This window comes from Lepisma saccharinum, chromosome 29 (assembly GCF_977018435.1).
Source record: "Lepisma saccharinum chromosome 29, izLepSacc3.1, whole genome shotgun sequence".
NCBI classification, from domain to species: Eukaryota; Metazoa; Arthropoda; class Insecta; order Zygentoma; family Lepismatidae; genus Lepisma; species Lepisma saccharinum.
Genome location: NC_139257.1, coordinates 35,538,207 through 35,559,839, shown reverse-complemented (window position 1 = coordinate 35,559,839; position 21,633 = coordinate 35,538,207). Strand labels below are relative to the sequence as shown.

The following is a 21,633-nucleotide window of genomic DNA, read 5'->3' as shown; positions in this document are numbered from 1 at the left end:
TGACAATTCATCATGGCTAAATACACGCTTTGGTTATTATCCAAAAAAAAATGAAAATAGACGTTCTATTGAACTTGAAACGGAACATAATTTTAGGCAAAAAATTGTCTTCTCTGATGAAGCTCATTTCTGGTTAAGTGGATATGTTAACAAACAAAATTGTCGTTTTTGGTGTGAAAACATTGCACAAGAGATTTACGAGAAACCCTTGCATCTGCAAAAGGTCACTGTATGGTTTGGTTATTTACAGTGGCGAAGCTAAGGCGTAAATACTGGGTAGGCTGAAAAATCTGTTTACCTTATATTTTTTTATACAGCAGGTCCATGTGTCGATTCTTGTTGGTTGCAAAAGTATCAATTACTCTTTCCCTGAAGCCTTGATCAATAGAAAGTTCTTTTAGCCAGTTTTTTTTCAATCGCTATTGTACTGAGAGAACTTAATCTTTCATTTTTCATTGAATTACGGAGATAATTTTTTACTCTCTTGAGGGTGCTCATACTTCTTTCAGAGGAAGCTGTTGTAACAGGGAATGTCAAGACCAACTGCTACTTTAATATCCAAATGTGGTGTCCATCGCCTATCTTTGTAAGCACATTTGGTTTCATAAGTCCAACTTGAAAATGGTTTCTCTTTTAATTCCTCAAACAATGACGTCAATGTTCTCTCTGTATCAGCCATTTTTATAACATAAATACACTATGTGACACACGCGCATGCACTTGAAGTAAATTAACATTCAACAATGCAGCGCGGAACGACGCACTTTGCTCAAGAAGACTAGAAGCACAACAGGTTGGTTCTGAGGCTAGCCGGTTTCACCCAGTGAATCGGCAGTCCCCTCCCCTCCCACCTACACAGAGCTCACGCTGTAGCTGCCTTTTACCGCAAGGCTTTTCGTCGAAAGCCTCACAGTTCGGACCGAACGCGCTCTCCTCTTTCTGGCCTGACTGCCGAGACATCTGGAAGGATCGGCGGAACCAAACGTTACATAGTTTAATTCGTTTTAACGAACTTTGATTGTTACACGGTACAAGAACATTTTAATTTCAACATTTTTTGGGTAGGCTAAGCCTCAAAAGCCTCATAGGAGCTTCGCAACTGGTTATTTATGTGATTATGGCAAGTGGCATCATCGGACCATTTTTTTTTCCAAAACAAGGTAGGAGATGCAGTTACAGTGACTGGTGAGCAGTACCGGTTGATGTTAACAGATTTTTTGTGGCCAAATTTAGATGAAATTGATTTGGAGGACATGTGGTTCCAACAAGACGGTGTCACATGTCACACTACGCTTCAAAATAATATAAAAAGTTTGGTTACATCTGAAATAGTTATTTTATTTCATTTCAAAATCATATCGTTCTTATTGGAAAATCCTATATGAAGATGCGGTGCTCTAGGCAGTAGGATGGACATCTGACTGCCATGTGGGAGATCCAGGTTCGGTTCTTGGTGAGAATGGTTTCAGATGGGAATTTTTCCAGTAATTTTTTCAATCTCAAATATAAGGCTAAAATCCAAATCTATCCAATGAGCCTCCACCAGGAATCAAACCTTGGACTTCTTGACAGACTTTGGCTGTGAAAGGGTTGTTGGACCATGAAGTTTTTTCCTAATAGGCACCTTACTTCAGAGCCTCTTGTTATTTCATTTTTTTCCCAAAAAAATATGCATTGCTTTCTTACCTCTCTCAGACAATCTTCATTGATTGATTAGTTATTTTATGGAATGGAAAGTTTACCACTTCAAGATAAACATCTGAGTAAAATTCAGGCTAGTGAAATGAAATACCTGAGAAGAGCTGTTAATAAGACTAGGAGAGATAAAGTGAGGAATGAAAGAATAAGAAGAGAAGTGGAACAGGAGTCGCTAGAGAAAATAATTGAAAAGAGACAGCTAAAGTGGTGGGGACATGTATTCGGAATGAATGAAGACAAAAAGGTAAAGCAAATTCTAGAAGTAAAGGTGCAAGGTAGGAGAGGTAAAGGAAGACCAAGGATAATGTTTGAAGACAGAATGGAAAAGATTGGAAGAGAAAGGAATAAGACAATAAATATGATGAAGAGAATGATGAGAAACAGACAGGAATGGAGGAGATGGATCGATGCAACCAACCCTACGCTATGATGGCAGAAGGGGACTAGGGGAAGAAGAAGAAGGAAGAACTTGGTTAGATAAATTATGGGAGGACTGGAAATCTTGGGTTTGCGATAAGGATTTCTAGGGACAATTTCTTGTTATCAGTATCTAAGCAGCAGACAGTTAATAATCAGAAGGTTGAATACTTAATAAATAAGTACAAAGGAGTTTTTTTTAGTAACATTTGTGAGCCTATTAAGCACTTTAAGGCTACAATACCAATCAAGGAAGGAGAAGTTCCAATATTTAAGAAAGCATATGATGTACCATACAGTTTATAACCGAAAGTAAAGGCTTAATTAGATAATTTGGTTCAGTTGGGAGTTCTGTCACCTGCCAGTATTCTGATTGGGGTACACCTTAAGTTGTGGTTAAGAAATATGATGGTGATTTACGGTTGTGTTCTGATTTTAAGGTAACTGTCAATAAAGTGGTAGAAAAAGTAACTTATCCTTTGCAACGGGTGGAGGATTTACTTAATTCATTAGTGACTAAAGCATATCTCCAATTATTACTCGACGAGAGTGCTAAAACGTTGTTGGTTCTCAACACTTAATGGGGATTGTTTACCGATGTTATTTTTCTGCCACTTTTCGCTAATTGTGACGATATAGTATCGTAATGTACCCCTTATTTTCATGTTCGAGTTAAGCTTAGCTGGGTAACAGACAGGAAACTCTAAGGAATGTGTTAACTTCAGCACAGCTTCAAGACAAAGCATTTTGCAGTTATTGCAGAGGAAAAGTGGGGGAGGAAGAGAGAAAAGGAGGCGGAGCTTAGATGGAGAGGACAGTGGCGTACGCAAGGGGGGGTTACTGGGTTTAACCCCCCCCCCCCCTTTGAGCTTTTGAAATATTACGGAAAACGCTGTAGAAAAATTAAAAATGGCTAATTTATCAGTCAAAGATCTGCGACAGTAATAATAATAATAATAATTTGAATTATTATTCCCATGCAGCATGGAGAAAAACACAACATTCCAAACACAATCTAAGCGGCCGCAAAGTTCAATTTTGCAATTGTTTTTGCAAAAGTCACGTCTAACCCGGATCTCCCACGAGGTTGTCAGACTAAACCACCGCGGCAGCTTCTTGAATGAGTTTCATATTTTGATTATTTCAATAAATTTAATATATTTGTCAGTTTTTATGGATTTTCTTCACACTTAAAATGTCTCACCTATCATATACAAATAACCGTTGACTAGACAATTATTTCGTAACAAAGAAACAAAAAAAATGTAGTTTTGTTCTATTGCTTTCATAAATATATTTATGTAGATCTCTACTACTTAATAATAGTAGTGATATAAGTAGTAACAACAGCTGCATTAGTAGTATTATTAGTAGTAATTAAACTAATTAATTAATTATAAGTATTATTAATTAATTATGATTATTATTAAATAATTAAAGTATAATAAAACAATGATAATGTGAATTTGTAGAAAGTTTTCGAAATAACCCCCTCTTGATGAAATCCTGCGTACGCTACTGGGAGAGGATGCAAGTTAAATCTTGAACAGACAGTCGAAGTTTAGCTTGAAAAGGGGTTAGTCGAGATAGTTGGTCGAGAATAGGAAAGCGGGGCAATTAGAGTTTTGAGGAAAGGAGAGAGAAGAGCTAAGTTTGTACTCGGGAGACGTCAGTCGAGTTTGATTTGGAAAGACAGGCAATCTTTGTTATGAAAAGTGAACGTCAGTTTGAAAGTTGTTTGGGAGTGAAGTGGTGAAAAGTTAAGAGACAATTTAAGAGACTAACATGTAAAGGTATAGTTTGTGCTTTTAAGGCAATTCTCAGCAACATACACAATATACACAATTATACATTTTTGAATCCTTGTCCCTAGGTTCAAAACTTGCAGTACCTGATTTTCTGTGGATGCTAGTTTAGGCAATAGGCAGGTACTTCTTCAAATTATAACTTAATGCCCATTTCCTTTTAAATATATATATATATATAGGTTTATTCATATTATATTTACATAAGTTAATTCTTGGCCGTTATTTGCAAAATCTACATTTCAGTGTACCCTGTCCCCCCTTCCCGAAGAGAGTGTGTGAACTCGTGCAGCCACTGGCTCCGCGAGTAAAAAAAATAATGACCCTTCAGTACCAAAAAAGGTGTGTACCCGGTTTCCCACATGAGATGAACTATTGAATTAATGGGAAATTGATCAAGTGTGTGTAATTAAATGAAGAAAAGAAGTTAGTGTCCCCGCCGATTCATATTATCAAGAAAATTCTTCGTTTCGCCCCATAGAGAAAAGACACCCCTTTACCTCACCATATTGTACCAAAACATCTGAGGGCGACTGCACCCTTCCCTTCCTTTATATAGGCCCCACTAATCACCTAACCGTTACTAGAAACTTTCCGCTGGTCAGCTGTCCAGCGACACACCTACGTACCCAACGGCCAAGAATACGCACGTACATGAATACATAGACATCCACAAAATTACCAAACACATGACACTAAAACCCGACCGATCCAATTAGATTAATTAATTAAACATATAAAATAAACAAGGATCAAGTAATGATTTGCCTCATTACAAACATCAGCGAGTGAGCGAGAGTTTAACTAGGAAACTCTTTTGATCTTCTCTTCGAGAACGAGACAGGTAATATGCTTTTCTCTCAAGCCAACCTTGCCTTTGCAGTCTTTAGGTCATTATAACCCAAATACAAGTTAGTTGCCATTCTTTAAAAGGTTCTGTAGGTTGAGTTTATTTAGGTACCTCCGCAGATAGAAGAAGCAGGCAAGCGAGGGCTTACATGAGCTATCGCTAACCCCCAATGGTATAAGGGCTTCAGGTTCCATCCCCGAACCTTTTAAGGTTCCCTACCTACCATGTTCGGTGGTTGTTTTACGGTATAAGGACCAATGCAAATATACATATAGACAACACAACACAAGTTCTACAGAGGATTATACTGGCTCTAAGATGCCTCAGCCTCATTAGACACATGTGTATTGAGACACACTTTTAAGAGTGTGAACCTCGAAAGGTTCGCGAATCGAACCTGGAGCCTTTAGATGAATGTAATTCTTACCATTGGCGGATAGCGGTAGCTCGTAAGATCCGCTTGGCTGCATCTTCTAACTGCGGGAGGTACCTAAATAAAATTTACAGAACCCTTTAAAGAATGGCAACTCTCTTGTATTTGGGTTATAATGACCTAAAGACTGCAAAGGCAAGGATGGCATTAGAAAAGCATATTACCTGTCTCGCTCTTGAAGCGTGGATCGAAGTTTCTAAATTAACTCTCACTCGCTTGCTGAAGTTCATCTCTTAAATTGTCTCTCAGCTTCGCAGCACTTCACTCCCAAACAAGTTCCTAAAACTCACATTCACTGTTCATAATCCAGCCTGAATCTCCCTCAAAATGAAACTCACTCTCCTCTCTCTACAAAACTCAAGAACCCTCTTTTCTTACTCCCAAACCACTCTCCTGTTCTTTTCCTTTCCTAACCCCAGGACCAACTGTCCCAAGATGCAACTTGCATCCACCCTGATCAAAACTCCTCCCCTTTTTCTCTGCAAATACTGGTGAATGCTTTTCGCTGAGCGCGCTGAAGTTAACACATTCCTTATATTTCCTGCCACGCTACCTAGCTAAACGTAACTCGAATATGAAAATGAGGGATATGTAACGCATGCTTTGTTCAGGAATCAAACCCATCACCCTTTGCATTATGGCATGCTATACATTATATAAGGAGATGAATGAGATTAAGAGTTTATATTAGATCAGTATAATATCGGTTACGGGTGTCAGTAAAAAGTTCATTACCTTTCTACCACTATGAAAACACATGACTCTATAGCATGCTTCAACTGAATCACATACCTATACCCCGGGCACTTCCGCTTTCCAGCAAATCCAAACGGTTGAAAGGCCATGGATGGCACGTTCCTCAAATTCTCTGGAGTAAAACGATCTGGATCAAACCTGTGTGGAGAATCAATTATCAGAGGTGAAGCAATAGTCATACCACCGTATCTGCCAGTAGGATGACCATAATATTTTGACACAAAAATGGGACATCCCAGGTCAATTTACCCCCTCCTGAAAAATTTGTTAAGCCAAATCATAAATGATTGTTATCATTAACATATTATTATTTATTAAAATATGGGTCATGCAAATTACACATCATTAGAGACATGCATATTTCGTTTTTGACGAAAACACGAAATGTGAAATAATACATTGTAATGTTCATTTTTCATGTTTCTGAAAGGTGTGAGGTGCATTTTCCTACCCTGTTTTGTCACGAAATGATGCGAAATAGACTCTTAAACATGAAATTTAGAGTTTATTTCCGACACGACACTTTCTGAAGTCAGAATTATCCTTTGAGTTATGCAATTCATGGAAAATTGATTAATTCTGCTCTAAATATTTGAGAAGCAAAAATCGATCTCTTTGTACAGAAATAAACTTAATATTTTGGTAACTACATAAATGTGTTTATTTTGTGTAGTAAGTGCAGTTTTTAAATCAAATTTGGGATTATATTCACATATTTTAAAAAGAAAATGTCATTTCATAAACCGCTTTTTCAGCACTATAACAGCGAAATTTTATTATATTTACTGCTTTTGAAACTTAAATTGACTCTGTTTTTGTACCGAAATTTTGGTTTTTTATTTACCAAAAATATGTGCCTATATAATAAATAAAATATGATCTCCCGTTGTCAAAAAGTATTAATTATTATAATCTCGGTATGAGTAACATAGTGATGTTAGTCCCATGCTGAAGTTGAGGAGTGCCAGAAGCATTTATCGAAGGAACCAATCTTCTTCAGAACAACTTTATTCTTCACTCTGCAAAAAAAAAAAAACTCTCCACATATCTGACACACAACGTGAGATCTGTCTTTTGAGTTTGTGTCAAGATGCAGGAATTTAAATGCAGTCCAGCTGTTTTGCCATGATGCTAGTTTACAAATTACATCAATATATTTCTTAGCATCAAATATCTCTCAAACCTCTCTCATAGGCTTTTACAAAACAGGACAAATAGTGTTTTCTTTTTAATAATATTGACAGGACAATTGGGACATGCCTCTGAAACGTGACTGTAGGTATCAGAGTATTGGTTCAAAGTTAACCACCAATTCTAGCCAATACTTTTCTGGATATTAAGCCCACAGAAATGAGAGCTCTTCACTTGCCATGACGTTCCAAGTGTATAAGGCTCCATTTCTTCTCATCAGGCATTCAAGAAGCCAAAAACATAATATTATCTAGCATAAAGAGAAATATTACCTGAAGGAGGCTCGAGCCCCCTGCACCCTACCTTGGATACGCGCTATTAACAATAACAGAGTTAGAGAACATTATCCGTCTTTCCCCCACTTCTTAAACTTGCCCGGGGGGGGGGGAGGTCGAACCCCCTGATCTACACCTTGGATATGTACTATTAACAATAACAGGGTCATAGAACATTATCCGTCTTGCCTCGATAATTATTTCTCTCAAATTATCATCACATTATTCAAGAAGCCAAAAACCTAATTATATCTACGTGTAAACAAAAATTTCCTGAAGGGGGCTCGAGCCAAGACAACTAGAATCTATTTGCCATACATCTTATATGTACATATTCTTTTTTTTTTAAGATACAAATAATACACAGTGTTAGTCAAAATTATGTTAACAATTAAATGGGACAAACCGTGTACTAACAAAACATACTTCATATATGCAATATGATTTACAGACCTCAACCTGTTCTCCATTGTGATCAACACACACAAACAACCGTGCAACAGTAGAATTTAAAGCCTTGACACAGAAGTTGCTGGGAATAGATGATACCGCAGTCCTTAGTATGTCCTTGATGTCATCGATATCACAAACTTTCATTCTATAGACATGCTCTTTCACCATACCCCATAACCAGAAATCGTTGGGTGTCAAATCAGGGGAGTATGCAGGCCATCGCAATGGTCCACCTCAACCTACCCATCATAATGAAAATGTGTGGTCCATCGAGCTTGCGACAACTCTTCTTTCCTCTAGTGTTAATCTGTCACGTATGACGTAAGTCTTTCTGCAAGAATGTTTACTTGGAATAAAGTAGTTTCTTTGGAAACCTGGAGCAGAAATCCAGTCTTCACAAACTTTTCTTATAGACGTACACGATAAATCGTTAAAAGGTTTGGTGGATTTCGTCTTACAAATCGTTCTCTAAACTTTCTACAAACTATGTTTTAGAAGCAATCCATTTTTGTTAACATAATTTTGACTAACCCTGTATTTATCATAACCATGACACACAAAAAATCAGAACATATTGTTTGTATTTTTAAAAATGAACATGATTTTTACCAATACTTAACAATAACCGGTGTCTAATGCCACTACAAGAAATGAGGGGGTACCCAAAAGAAACCGGAAAGCATATTTGGCAGGAAAGCCCGATGTATTTCCGACTTCCGCCGCGAGATGTAGTGAGGAGACACTATGACACGCCAGTGTGCTGAGCACCGTTGCCCAGTGTAGACGTGGAGCTGTGCTGTGCTGCACGTTCTGTGTGTGTGTGTGAAATTTTGTTTCGTATTAGGGAAAACTGCAGCTGAGACTGCAGTGATGCTTAAAGAAGCATTTAAAGAAGACATCCTAGGTAAAATGCAAGTGTACGAGTGGTTTTCACGTTTCAAAAAGGGGGAAATGTCCGTGGAAGACCAACCGCGATCTGGACGACCTGCCACAGCAAGAAATGACGAAAACAATGAAAAAGTGCAAAATGCTGTTTACGAAGATCGTCGTCGTACTAAGGTCCTCAAGGTCAAACTGTTAATCAGGATTTCTACATGGGTGTGTTGAGGCCATTGCGTGAAAATGTGCGGCGAAAACGTCCAGAAATGTGGAAGCGTGGCGACTGGTTGCTCCACCACGTCAATGCCCCAGCCCACACTGCTGTGCAAGTCCAACAGTTTTTGGCAAAAAACCAAATGCCTGTTGTTTCTCACCCTCCGTTTTCACCGGACCTTGCACCTTGTGATTTTTTTTTATTCCCCTGCATGAAGAACGAGCTCAAAGGCAAATGCTTTGCCAATGTGGCTGTTCAGGAACATGCGCTTCAGGCCTTGAATAATATCCCAGTTGAGGACTTCCAAAACTGTTTCAAGCAATGGGAACGCAGTTTGGATAAGTGCATCGCGTCAAATGGACAATACTTTGAAGGAGACTAAGGTATTTGTAACTCAAAGTTAATAAAACTCATCATTTTTTTTTTGCATATTCCAGCAAATTATTTTGGCAAATTCCGGTTTCTTTTGGGTACGCCCTCGTATGATATCATCTGTACCTCTCGGGATTGGGCCAATACGTCTCATTCTGCAGGACAACCCCAAGGGCATGTATGACGGGTGTGTTTCTTGGAATAATGTGCCCACAAACGACACTCTCTGTGTCCTGGAATCTTGCAGCAAATGGAGCCACAACACCGCAGCGAAGGGTCTCACTGAGCACCTGACGCATATACCTTTTAAGGAGAGAAAAAAGGTAAAGTAATTCAGTAACTTACAACAATTATATAATTATTTGGATAGAGCTGACACCAATCCCACACTTCAACGATGTAACAATTTAAAGTTGTCAGAATATTTGTAATGTTTCTAATGTTAATACATAAGTAATGCATTTGATTCAGAGGCATGCATATTTCATTTTTGACGGAAACACGAAATGTGAAATAACAAGCTGTAATGTTCATTTTTCATGTGTGAAAACATGTCAGGGTTTTTTTCCTGCCATGTTTTGTCATGAAACGATACGAAATAACCTGCAAAATAAACTCTTAAACACGAGATTTATTCAATTCACAGAAAATTGACTAATTCTGTGATAAATATTTGAGAAGCAAAAATGGACTCCTTTACACAGGAATAAAACTTAAAACTTTGGTAACCAAATAAATGTGCCATTAGAAAGGAAATGTTTATTTTATGTAATAAGTGTAGTTTTAAAATCAAATTTCGAGTTTTATTAACCATTTCAACACTGAAATGCCATTTTATATACTGATTTGATCCCAAAATTTGCCCAGTTTTGTACTGAAATCTTAATCTTTTATTCAATATGGCCCTACCTATTAAACTACAATTTGTGAATATTCATAAGTTTGCATATAACATATTAAGAATTTGGGAGGGTACAGTTCAACAGGTATCTTATCAGCATTGTCCAATATAGGAATAATATTCAGCAATACAATTACCAATAATTTTAAGGATTCAATGTATCCATAAAGATATAGTGCAGTGGTTCCCAAAGTGTGTACCGTGGTGCCATAGCCACTGGTGTATGCAAAGTGGGGGGGGGGGGCTAATGGGGCTACAGCCCCTACGAAATTTTGAGAAAATAAATATTTTCAAATAATAGCAATGAAAAACTTGGGGAAAAAACAAAGCAGTAAATGCAAAATAGCCTTAAAATGACCTCAGATTGCCATTTTTGAGAGTGGAAAGTACTAAAAATACGAGATATCATATTGAATATGCCGCTTCCGTAGAAAGCAGCTATATATATTATCCAACTGTCTACAATTTCAGCCCCTCCCGAAATTGACCATGGCTGGCTTAAAGAGGCAGCACGATATGTTCCAATATTTTCACTGAAATGACAGTGATTGTTATAAATATGATTGTACTAAATGCGTGCTTATTTAGTACTATTTACATATGAAATATTTATGAATTTGAAACGTGTTTATTTTTTATCCAAAGCCATGCACACTAACTGAGCATTGCAAGTGTTAAATAGGTCTACATTCTGACTTGGGTGCTGTGGAAAAATCTTGAAACACTAAGGGTACCGTGAAACAAAAAATTTGGGAACCGCTGAGTGCAAAATTCTGATTTTGTTACTAATTTCATGCATGTGAAGGTAAATTAATGACAAGGGTTTTGTAAAACATACATCTAAATACACAATTCCTTTTCTCAAATCAGAATCCATTGAAGTCAACTACTTACTTTGCCAGTTCTTTTCGTTTGAATCATTCATTTTCTTATGAATTAAGTTTTTATCATCTTGAGTTCGTTTTTAAGTCCACTTTAAGAACAGAAAGGCTAATTGTGACTGGAACTACAGTTTAAAATTAGATCCGAACCACTATGTACCTCCACCAGGTATCGAATCCGGGACCTCTTGATTAGAAGGCAATGATGTTACCACTATACCATCGGGGAAGCCCCATTGAGGAACACATGCACTGCATACTATATGAATCCTAATGCATTTACTGACCTACCTGTTAAATTAGTGGAATTCACTTAAAATTGTGTATTAAATCTCAACAAAATTCTCTGCATGAAGTGGATCACTAAATTAATCTAGGCATGGACTTCACAATATACTTACGTCAAGTTCTCCATTTTGTCCATAGTGAATGGTTCATCCCCCAACACTTCCTTCAGTTCTTGATATAACTTCTCTTGGGTTTCTGGGTACAATGCCAGAAAATATATTGCCCACGTCAAAGCTGAAAAACAACAATATGATAATTACTTTATACGACAAAAATGGCTGCATTCTAAACACTATTACACAAATATTTTAAGAACTGAAAAATCTGTACTTGGCAGAGATCAAGTGTGCTCCTATGCATTGAGTATTAATGAAGTCAAATCTGATATTGTCTACTTTACACCAAATGCTTACACTTAAGGAAATGAGGGACAGTTCAGTGTCCAGCCAGACACAAGGTTATGCAAAGATCCTAAACTGCCCCCTCCCCCACCGACCATTCCCATGGCGAGCTGGAGAATGAGAGGTCTGTATGCTGGATGGTTGTAGCAGGGGGAGAAACTTAAAATTACGCTTATGGGAGTAATACTTTACTTGCTTTCTTGTGAATATCAAACTTCTGATGGCATAGAAAAACACATGAATGGAAAGAGAACAGGTTAAAGAACTTGTTTGTGGTGGAAAAAGTCGAAACTTACATTTGATTAGCCAAAACTTGAAGTTGCTTCTCCATAAGGAATACATGGGATACAGGGTGAGCATAAAGTCTTTCCCTGATTATGAATATTTATATCTCAACTTCCATGGTCGATAGGCAAATAAAACCTATGGCATTAAGTTCTGCAATACATCAAGTTTTTTTCCATTTCTTTGTTTTGTCTGATTCTTATTCCCTTGTCTGATTTCTTCTTCTCTTGTGTTTCAGGTAGCGTAATTTTCAGATGAAGCGACGTTTCACATATCAGGGAAAGTAAACAGACAATGTCCGGATACGGGGATCGGAAAACCCACATGTCGTATTACAGCACATAAGGGACAGCCCGAAACTGAATGTTCGATGTGGCTTAATGCACAACAAAATTATTGGACCGTTCTTTTTCACTGAGCCTCCCATTACGTCAACATTTTCCCTGGAAATGTGGAAACTTTACATTGCACCTCAGTTACAGGAATTACCATGGGTAGTGTTTCAACAAGATGGTGCACCACCACACTGCGAGTTAACTGTTCGCCAGTTCTTGCATGACACCTTTCCAGACAGATGGATCGGTAGAGATGGTCATGGCCACCGTGTTCGCCGGACATAACCCCTCTTGACTATTTTTTATGGGGTTACATTAAGGACACAGTGTTTAGTTCACCAGTTCCTGATATGCAAACTCTTCAGACACGAATATGGGATGCTATAGAGACGGTGACGGAAGAGATGTTGACAAAGACATGGAGAGAAATTGAGTATCGCCTAGATGTTCTAAGGGCAACAAAGGGAGCACATGTCGAAGTGTACTGAAATGTACTGATAAAAAAACTTGATGAGTTAAGCTACCATTTCCAACAAACCGCATACCTGTATCTAGCATAGTTCGTTAGCAATAAAAGTTTGTAATCAGGGAAAGACTTTATGCTCACCCTGTATAAATACTTATTCATCATATTTTTTACAGATCGTATCAAACTTAATAATCAACTTTAAAAAACCTGTATACCTCAAACATGGGTAGAAATTCATAATCTCTTGTATGTCTTTTTCCCCATTAGCATTGCCTATTCCGACAATACTGAAGCAAATGCACACTTGGTGCAATACAGTTACACTCACTCACTCACTCACTCTCTCTCTCTCTCCCTCCCTCCCTACCCCTCCCTCCCCCCTGCCCCCCGTCACTACCGCCAGCCCCCTTGGCATTAGGTAAAACTATCTTGTATTCTAATTTATTTGAGGTGAAGAGTGAAAATATAGACAGAATATATTATTTTGTTCCCAACTTCGATCGTTCATCTTATTTATGAGCAGATGTGTAAGCAGCGGCAAGTGTTTAGAAGATTACCTAGACTTTAGAAAGTTCTTTCATAGGAGACCTTCTTTATCTGTACCTTCCCTGTCCCTGTTACAGCCTCTCCTTTGACAGAAATCTGTGACTTTAATATCCATCCACACCTGCGTCAAATGTCAACACATCCCAAGTTTTGGGAATGAAGGGGAGTTTTATTGCTTGAATCGAGGGTGGAATGTACGGTAGGCACTATGACCAAGGTGAATATTGTACATTTTAACATTTATGATATAAATATCTGTATCATCAAAAATAGTATGGAGTGTGTATTAAGGGAGGTTGTCAGTAGCAGTCATTAGCACTTCAAGAGATGTTTTAGAAGATATAGAAAAAAAAATGTACATCTTTTATGCTATTTCTAAATTTTATATTCTAAATTAACTTAATGACCCCCCGACACACATAATTTACCTTCATTTAAACTTTTTAAAAATGGATTTGGTTTACAAACTGGAGATCAGTTCTAGCTATGGGCCTGACCCATTTCCAGGCCAGGATTTGAATCTGGGACCCATTGTTGCCATAATTTGATGCAATACTGCTGTCAAGTTGTTCTGTCATTACAAGCAAATAAAAGTGTGACAGGCGTTCATTACACTCACTCACTGGTGTACTGCCAGCAATACACACTCTGCATGTTGGGAACCTACACATGAATATGCCACACACCTCCATGAGAGAAAATTTCCTGTGCTTTATCTGTGTCCATGGGAAAAATGAAGATATTATTTGAATAGACCCAATACGTGTCTTGGCAATAATCTTTACATTATTTGATCATCTTAGTATTTGGATAAACCAAATTATCAATTGCTTTTTCAATAGACACAGAGTAATGGGGATCCTTACTTTGTACAAAGTGAAAAAAAAAGAGCTTACAATTGCCAGTTGTGTGAAAACCGCCGATCAAATACGTCAGTGCATCAGTCACGACAACCTCCTCAGGGAAATTACTTTCCACGAGGACCTGAAGGAACGAGGACTCGTCACCAGCTCCTCTCTCCTTCTGCTGCCCCACAATGTCCCGGATCATCGAGTGGAGGAAAGTTACAGACTCGCGGAACCTCTGCTCTCTCGGATCGTCCTCACTTGGAACCGGTCCAGCCATTCGTGCCAACATCTCGGACATGCACTGTAAGATGCAAAGGCATTTCAACACAAACATACACTAACTACATATATATCAATATGAATTTCAACATGCTACAGCTACCATTACCCACCGGAAGAACACACACACGCACTCACTGATTAGAGGCTGAGTGAGCCTCAGAGCTGCTTTATGTAGGGATAATGTTAGATAAACTCATACCTCAGATCATCCATCCTAGTAATCAGATCTGGGTCAACTTGGGGGTGGAAACGAGTCAACCACCCTTGCATATAGTACACCCTCAACTGCATCTTGCAGACTAACAAGGCTTTGGCATCTGGACTCGGCCAGTATAATCCACTGTGGGGCTCATGTTGCGCCATCAATCTATGTTTATGACTGTACCCTCATCCAATCATCATTTGCGATTAAACTCAATCAATCAATGCATTTTTTTCATAAGTTAACTTCCAAATATCTTATCAACATTGTGTAAATAAAAAATTGTATATTCTATGTTGAACATGTATAAAAAGTTTCGTAAGTTGGTTCTAATTTCACTCCAATCGGTTCAATACCAGATGGAGGCACATAGTGGTTCAGATTCCACTTTAAACTGTATGTCCAGTCCTGATTAGCCTATTAGTTCATAACGTGGATTCAAAACCTTCAAGTAGCTAGTTCGTAGAGACTGAAGCACGTAAATATCACATCGAGCAGAAAGCGAGTGTAAGCTCCTTTGTGTGTGTTCCTTCATCGATTTAATCTAATCAACATTTACTCTATTCGTCGCTTTTAACCTATGGACCAGAGTACTGCATCGGAACACTTTCGCTTGCTCAAACACGATCGAATCTCCCACGCTTGAGCGAGCTATGGTCGAAAGTACCGTTCTCGTAGTGGAATGATTGAAAACGTCCCGTATTTCAGAGCGTAATAAGCAACACTGTCAACCTAAAACCTACATGGAAGGAAACCACTCTATGCAATTACAATTCTAAATCATAATTACGTATATTATTATGTAAGACTCAAATACAGCAAGAAAGTATGCAATATCTACAGACCGAAATGTAAAATTGCTACACATGCTGACAGAGCTTCCTAAGCAATTACAAATTGAAGTGCAAGAAGTACGTGTACATCATTGTTCACTTACCGAAAAGGATAATCATATTCTGCGAAATACTAAAATGTAGTTATAACATTCTATCGAACATCATTTGAATGTGACAATAATTGTAGAAACATAAAATGTCAGTCTAGGTAGTTTCAGCCCATAATCATTTATTTCATCTTCATATATATCGGTAATATATAAAAAACTGCATTTTAACATGGAGATGATAACTATGTTCACTTATTTTTCAATTTCACTTCATCTTTTACTTCACGATCCATATTTGAGGGCCCACTAACGTAGACAAATGATGGAAATAAATACGAGTGCTAATAAGGTTCGAGAGCTCGAGCTAAAAACACTCATTGCATCACTCTACTATGGACTATTCAAAAGCTTTGGATGACCTTTCCATGCTAAGTGCGCAAATATGACACTTTCATATTTGATTTTGCTTTATAGGAATGCAAAAAATGTGATGAAATACATGATAGGAGATCTGTGTTTTCTTTTCACTTTCCGTGACTGAATACAACATTGCAGCAAGCATTCCAGTATTGAGTCAAACCTAAAGGATTTATTTACCAATCACCTTGGCTCCTTACGGCTGATTGCTTTTTCCAACAGATACAAAGGGACTACAAAGAAAAGACCCTTCGGCTGAAAACTTTCGCGTTTGCGTATCTTCCCATGAAGTCTGCTCCACCCGCACCATTCCTCTGCCGTGGAACACGATGCACATGTACTTTCTGCAGCGTCGCCATTTTGAAACAACAGAGTTGAGGAAAAGTAGAGTAGGGAAAATTAGTTGAGCTGCAAGTGCATCCGCTGTGGTAGCATCCCAATAGTTACGCAACTGTTGTGCCAAGTAGATATGGCCAATATGTTTATTGATTGATTGATTTACTTTATTTTACTTCGCTTCTTGTGCCACTTTTGGCTAATTTGCGAAGCTGGGGATGAGTGATGATATGATGAAATATGTATATGCTTATGATTTTAACTTCATCCATCTCATCAAATAACCACTTGTGATTAGCTAAAAGTGGCAGAATATATCTGGTCCTGATTAGCCTATATGTGCATAAAGTGCACAAAAGTTCACTTTGATGGCTTGATTATGAATGCATCACTGAGTAATTCATGTTGATAGGGGACTGACACTTCTTACAATCATTGGGAAGTACAGTGAAAAAAAATCAAAAAATTAATACTAAAGTAACAAAATGCCTTCTTACTAAAACAAGTTAAGCAATGTATTAAATTATAAAATAATATATTCAGTTGCTATGAGCATAGCCTGCAATTAAAAAAAATGAAGTGTTACGTAGAATCATGACGAACTTACCACCTCGTACTCCTGAGCCAATTTTAATATCTTCCCCTCGTCTTGCAGGAAATCACCAAAGTTAGTAGTGGCAATGCCTCTTATGGCGTAAGACATCATCACTTGATGTAGGGGGATGTGTTGATCTGCCGGCAAAGATTCCCATTTCTTGCACATTTCTTGAGTCAACTAAACAAAAATAACACTTTTTGTAACCAAATACCTAACTGTGCCCAAAGTTGCTAATTTTGTGTACAAATTTCTATTCAACCTGCACATTTTATAATGCCGTTTTAAAGCATTGAAGTTTTATGCTCTGGCAAAACCTTTTCAGATTCCATTATACCTACTCATAATTTTGCAACAGATCGCAAGTCAATGTTTATACAAGGGTTGGATAAAAAGTAATGGCAACACTGCTGTCCCGTGAAAGGGGTGAGTCACAGCGCCACAAGCATTTCGTGGCTGATAAAGGAATGTCAGACGAGGAAGTATAGTGAGTGGGAGCGATTGTATGTTATTCAGTCAAAAACAGCAGTGCTGTGAAGCAGAGGACGAGAGTGCAAGCACCCTAACAATATGTTTAGGCAAGAAGAACAACGTCTCTCAGGCAGACGGTCAACGCTGCCTACTTCTGCACCTTCTTGCAACACCACCTTCGTCTCGCATTAAGAAGGAAGCGACGGCACGGTGTCCCATCATCCTGCTTGACACTGCGAACAATGTGACGGCGCTCCTGCATAACTGGTAGTGGGAGGTACTGGAACATCCACCGTATTCACCGGTATGAGACCGTGTGATTACGACCGTTTTCTCAAAATGAAGGAACCACTGGGCGGGAAGCACTACGACACGAACGAAGCTATCATACGTGCTATAGGGTGGTCACTGCGGGACATCAACAGAGATGGACGCGCTGACGGTGTACGACACCTTCCATACGTGTGACAGAAGGTCGTAGAAATGAGGGGCGATTACTTTGAAGGAATGTAACACGTGCTCCTCTGCCAATACAGTCAAGTACTAATTATACCAGTGTTGCCATTACTTTTTATCCAACCCTTGTACATATATTACTTTTTAAAATAAATATCAATAAATGTCCTGCATGTCAAAAATAAATATGCTATCAAGAATCCCCCTTACATCCCACATTTAGCACCACATGATTTTCATGTGTACGTGCATCTGAAGTTCTTTCTTGCTGTCTAGTAGAGAGAAGCTGTTGCCATGTGGCTTGATTTGCAGGTTGCATCATTCTATGATGAATGGAGACAAAAGCTTTTGCCCTGTTACGACAACAATGGTTACAAGTATGTCACAAAGTAGTGTACACTATGTACATCAAATGGCAATATACATTATTTATAAATATTAGGGATGGGACCGATTAATTGGTACTCTATCGGTATCGGCCGATATAGGCACATTGGTTTATCGGTAAAATTACAGATTATTTTACCGATCCGATATATCGATAAATATCTGATAATTTAGTGCAAAATTCTGCCAATTTGTTTATAATTTTTGTATAATCTCCTACTTTCTAAAAAAGTAAATGTCTAAATATGCAATTTCTTTTTCACTACAGTCACCTTGAAACACACATTTATTAGGGAGGTCAATGAACCTTTCAGGTTCTTCAAGGACCATTCTAATTTTATATCGGATCGGTAGAATATCGGTTATCGGTATTGGTAAATTTTATATCGGTACTTTATCGGTATCAGCCCATCCCTAATAAATATATTATTCTTATTTCTTTACAGTCCATCAAAATTTACTTTCTGGATATCTCTCTATTTAAACTTATACCATGCTTATATGACATCAGCAATAAAGCAAGAATAATACAATGTGTGATGTACCTTGAAAAAAGTTCCTGCATACTGCTTACAGGCCTCATGAGAGAAGGCCTTGTCATATATACGTCTTCGATTTCTTCCTTCTGCTCCATTTGCATACTGCAGGCTGAGTTCTCCAATAACAGGTTTCAGGAACTCAAACAAAATAGCTGCATGTAACAATGAAATAACATTAATAATTATTAGAGACAGGATTTTAAAGAGAACTAACTAACTCTCTCGCCTTCTTAAACCCGAAGGTTCATGGCTGCAACAACACAGGTCTTCCATCTGTCCCTATCCTGAGCAAGATCTATATACTCTTTTCCATCTCTACCAATTTATTTTAGGTCCATCTCAACGTTATCCCTCCATCTTCGTCTTGGCCTTCCTACAGGTCTCTTACCATCAGGTTTCCCAACAAGAATCCTGTAAACTCTTCTTTCCTCTCCCATTCATGCCACATGGCCTGCCCACCTAAGTCTTCTTGATTTAATCATTCTAATAATATAATACAAATAATATACAAATTATGTAGTTCTAAATTATGTAACCTTCTCCACTCACCTGTCTCCTCATCCCTTTTAACCTTTTGGGTCCCAAGCATCTCGATCAAGATGCTGTGTCAAGGTCATAGTTTTTACATTATAACTTTTCTATTTTTGGCTAGAAATTTGATTTTTATATATATATTGTTCCTAACACGTGTATTTAACAGAAATATTTCTTGCACCTTTTTTTTTCTTCATGAAAATGGAGGGGAAAATGCGGGAAAAGGGACTTCTCTTTTGCGCCTCTTTTCAAGGGAAAATTTTTGCCGACAAAGGAAGACAGGCTTTGTTGTTCTAAAGCAATGCTTTTCACTCCCACCTGGTAAATGTATTCGAAGGAAGCTTGTTTATCAGTATCCGATGTCAAAATGAAAGTTTTCCGTGAGGGCGCAAGCAGGGGGTGGGGGAACACTGGTTGTTGAATCTGCATTGTGAGAATGGAATTTCGAAGCGCGCTGAAGGAAACCTTTGTTTTTTTAGCACAAGTGTCCACAAGTTGCAACACAGATTACCCTGCATTGTCTAAAAATAGAATTTCAAGCAGCTGCAAGAATCGGCGCTCATTTTTCACTGCGTTCTAGCTTTTCGTCCGTGAAAGTTGTGCTTAGGTGTGTCATTTTGTGCCCAAGTGCGAGGACATTTCTTGAGTGAAGTGACATAATTTTTTAAAATTATTTTTGGGGGGTTTCCTCCCTTCCCCCTCCATGGAGATTATTAAACCGAGAAAACATCGTCATGTTAATATTCACACTTGTTTATTTCCTGAACTTGTCCGACCAGCGAGTGATCCCAAGAATGCGCTAACTTGTAACTTCCGTTAAACAAGGAACTGGAAGGCAAACGCGTGGATCTAAACAAGATCCATCGTGTTCGAAAGGTTTAACAACCTTTCGACGCCTGAGATTATAAAAGCAAGCTCCTACCCGGAGCTCGCTCTCTATTAGAACTTGACACTCATCGACGCTACATGGATAATTAGTCCAATACTTTACAACACATTACACTGCTGAACTACGACGATGGAACACGGAGTTACCGCTGCCTAGCATGCTACAAGTCGCAAGGGATCGCTCGGTCTGGTGAGCTGAGGGTCGCTGGATAGAACCTTGGCAACTATCACGATTCGGTCTGCGAGAAGCATCAGGACAAGACATCACACACACCTACCAGGTATGAACAAGCGTGAATAACCTTTACACCAACTTTCCATATCTCTACCCTCCTAACGGAGCAGGTTCAGCCAACAGATATTATTAAGCTCTACCTAAATGTTTAAATGAAACTTCCCTGTGACCTCAGATCCCAGGTAAAACGGGATTACAACATGGTGGAGGTGCTTCAGGCCCTTTTTGCAATTAAGTACCCTCCTGTACGAATTGCTTTACATTAAATTAGTCTCCCTCCCCCACTCCCTCCCACTTTGGGAGCATTTTTAAAGTAAATTTTTAGTAATTCCAACTCATACTCCCACAGTACGCTTAAGATGCGTCAGACCTAGTGACAATTTTGTGTATTACCCTATGGAAAACAACCCCTCTTTTTCTTTTATGCCGAGCCCCCCCCCCTTTTTCAACAAAATCATAGTTCTTCTGCATAACATGTATTCAAGCATCATTCACACAGGAATGAGAACACTTGCTTATACTTATTTGACCAGCGATATATTAATGACATAAATAAATGTATACCCATACTTTCATTTGTTCTTTGGTCAGCACGACGAACTTTCGTTTATGAATACGTCACAGATAGCGTTGCACGAACACCTAGATTCCTCCCTCGACCAAATCATAGAGTTAGCGACTGCAATCACGGCAAATCCAATAAATTCACGTCCTTTCTCCCCAATTCCCTCCCCTCCACTAACACGGTTAAGGTCTGCTAATAGAACTTACCCTCAATTTGTCCTTGGACTGGAAACACCCACCAGAAACCAACCTCAGCCCTTAGCAAGTACCCCAGCTCCCGTTTCAACTCCCACCACTAACATGGCCACCCCAATTCCAACTGCATTATACCCGGCACCATTCAGCGGAAATGACCCTAAGGACATTGATTCATTTTTCCTCAAGTTCCAAAATGTAGCACACGCCGCAGGATGGTCGGAAGCTAAGCGTAAAGAGATGTTACCTTTATTTTTGATGGACACCGCTTTAACTTATTTTCATGACATACAGAAACGACCCAATTTTGTAGACTTGACATACACCCATATCAAAGACGAGCTAAGTA

General features: G+C 38.5%; 1 protein-coding gene across 1 annotated transcript in view; it reads right to left on the bottom strand.

The window, feature by feature from the left end:
• Positions 1–21,633, bottom strand: part of LOC145981514 (cytochrome P450 20A1-like) — a 41,954-nt gene that overhangs the window by 1,373 nt on the left and 18,948 nt on the right. The window contains exons 5-10 of the mRNA XM_083114810.1: positions 18,875–19,020; positions 17,028–17,195; positions 14,346–14,598; positions 11,527–11,647; positions 9,470–9,646; positions 5,996–6,097 (exon numbers count right to left, since the gene is read on the bottom strand). Coding sequence (XP_082970936.1) covers positions 5,996–6,097; positions 9,470–9,646; positions 11,527–11,647; positions 14,346–14,598; positions 17,028–17,195; positions 18,875–19,020 — 967 coding nt within the window. The remainder of the gene's footprint in view (positions 1–5,995; positions 6,098–9,469; positions 9,647–11,526; positions 11,648–14,345; positions 14,599–17,027; positions 17,196–18,874; positions 19,021–21,633) is intronic.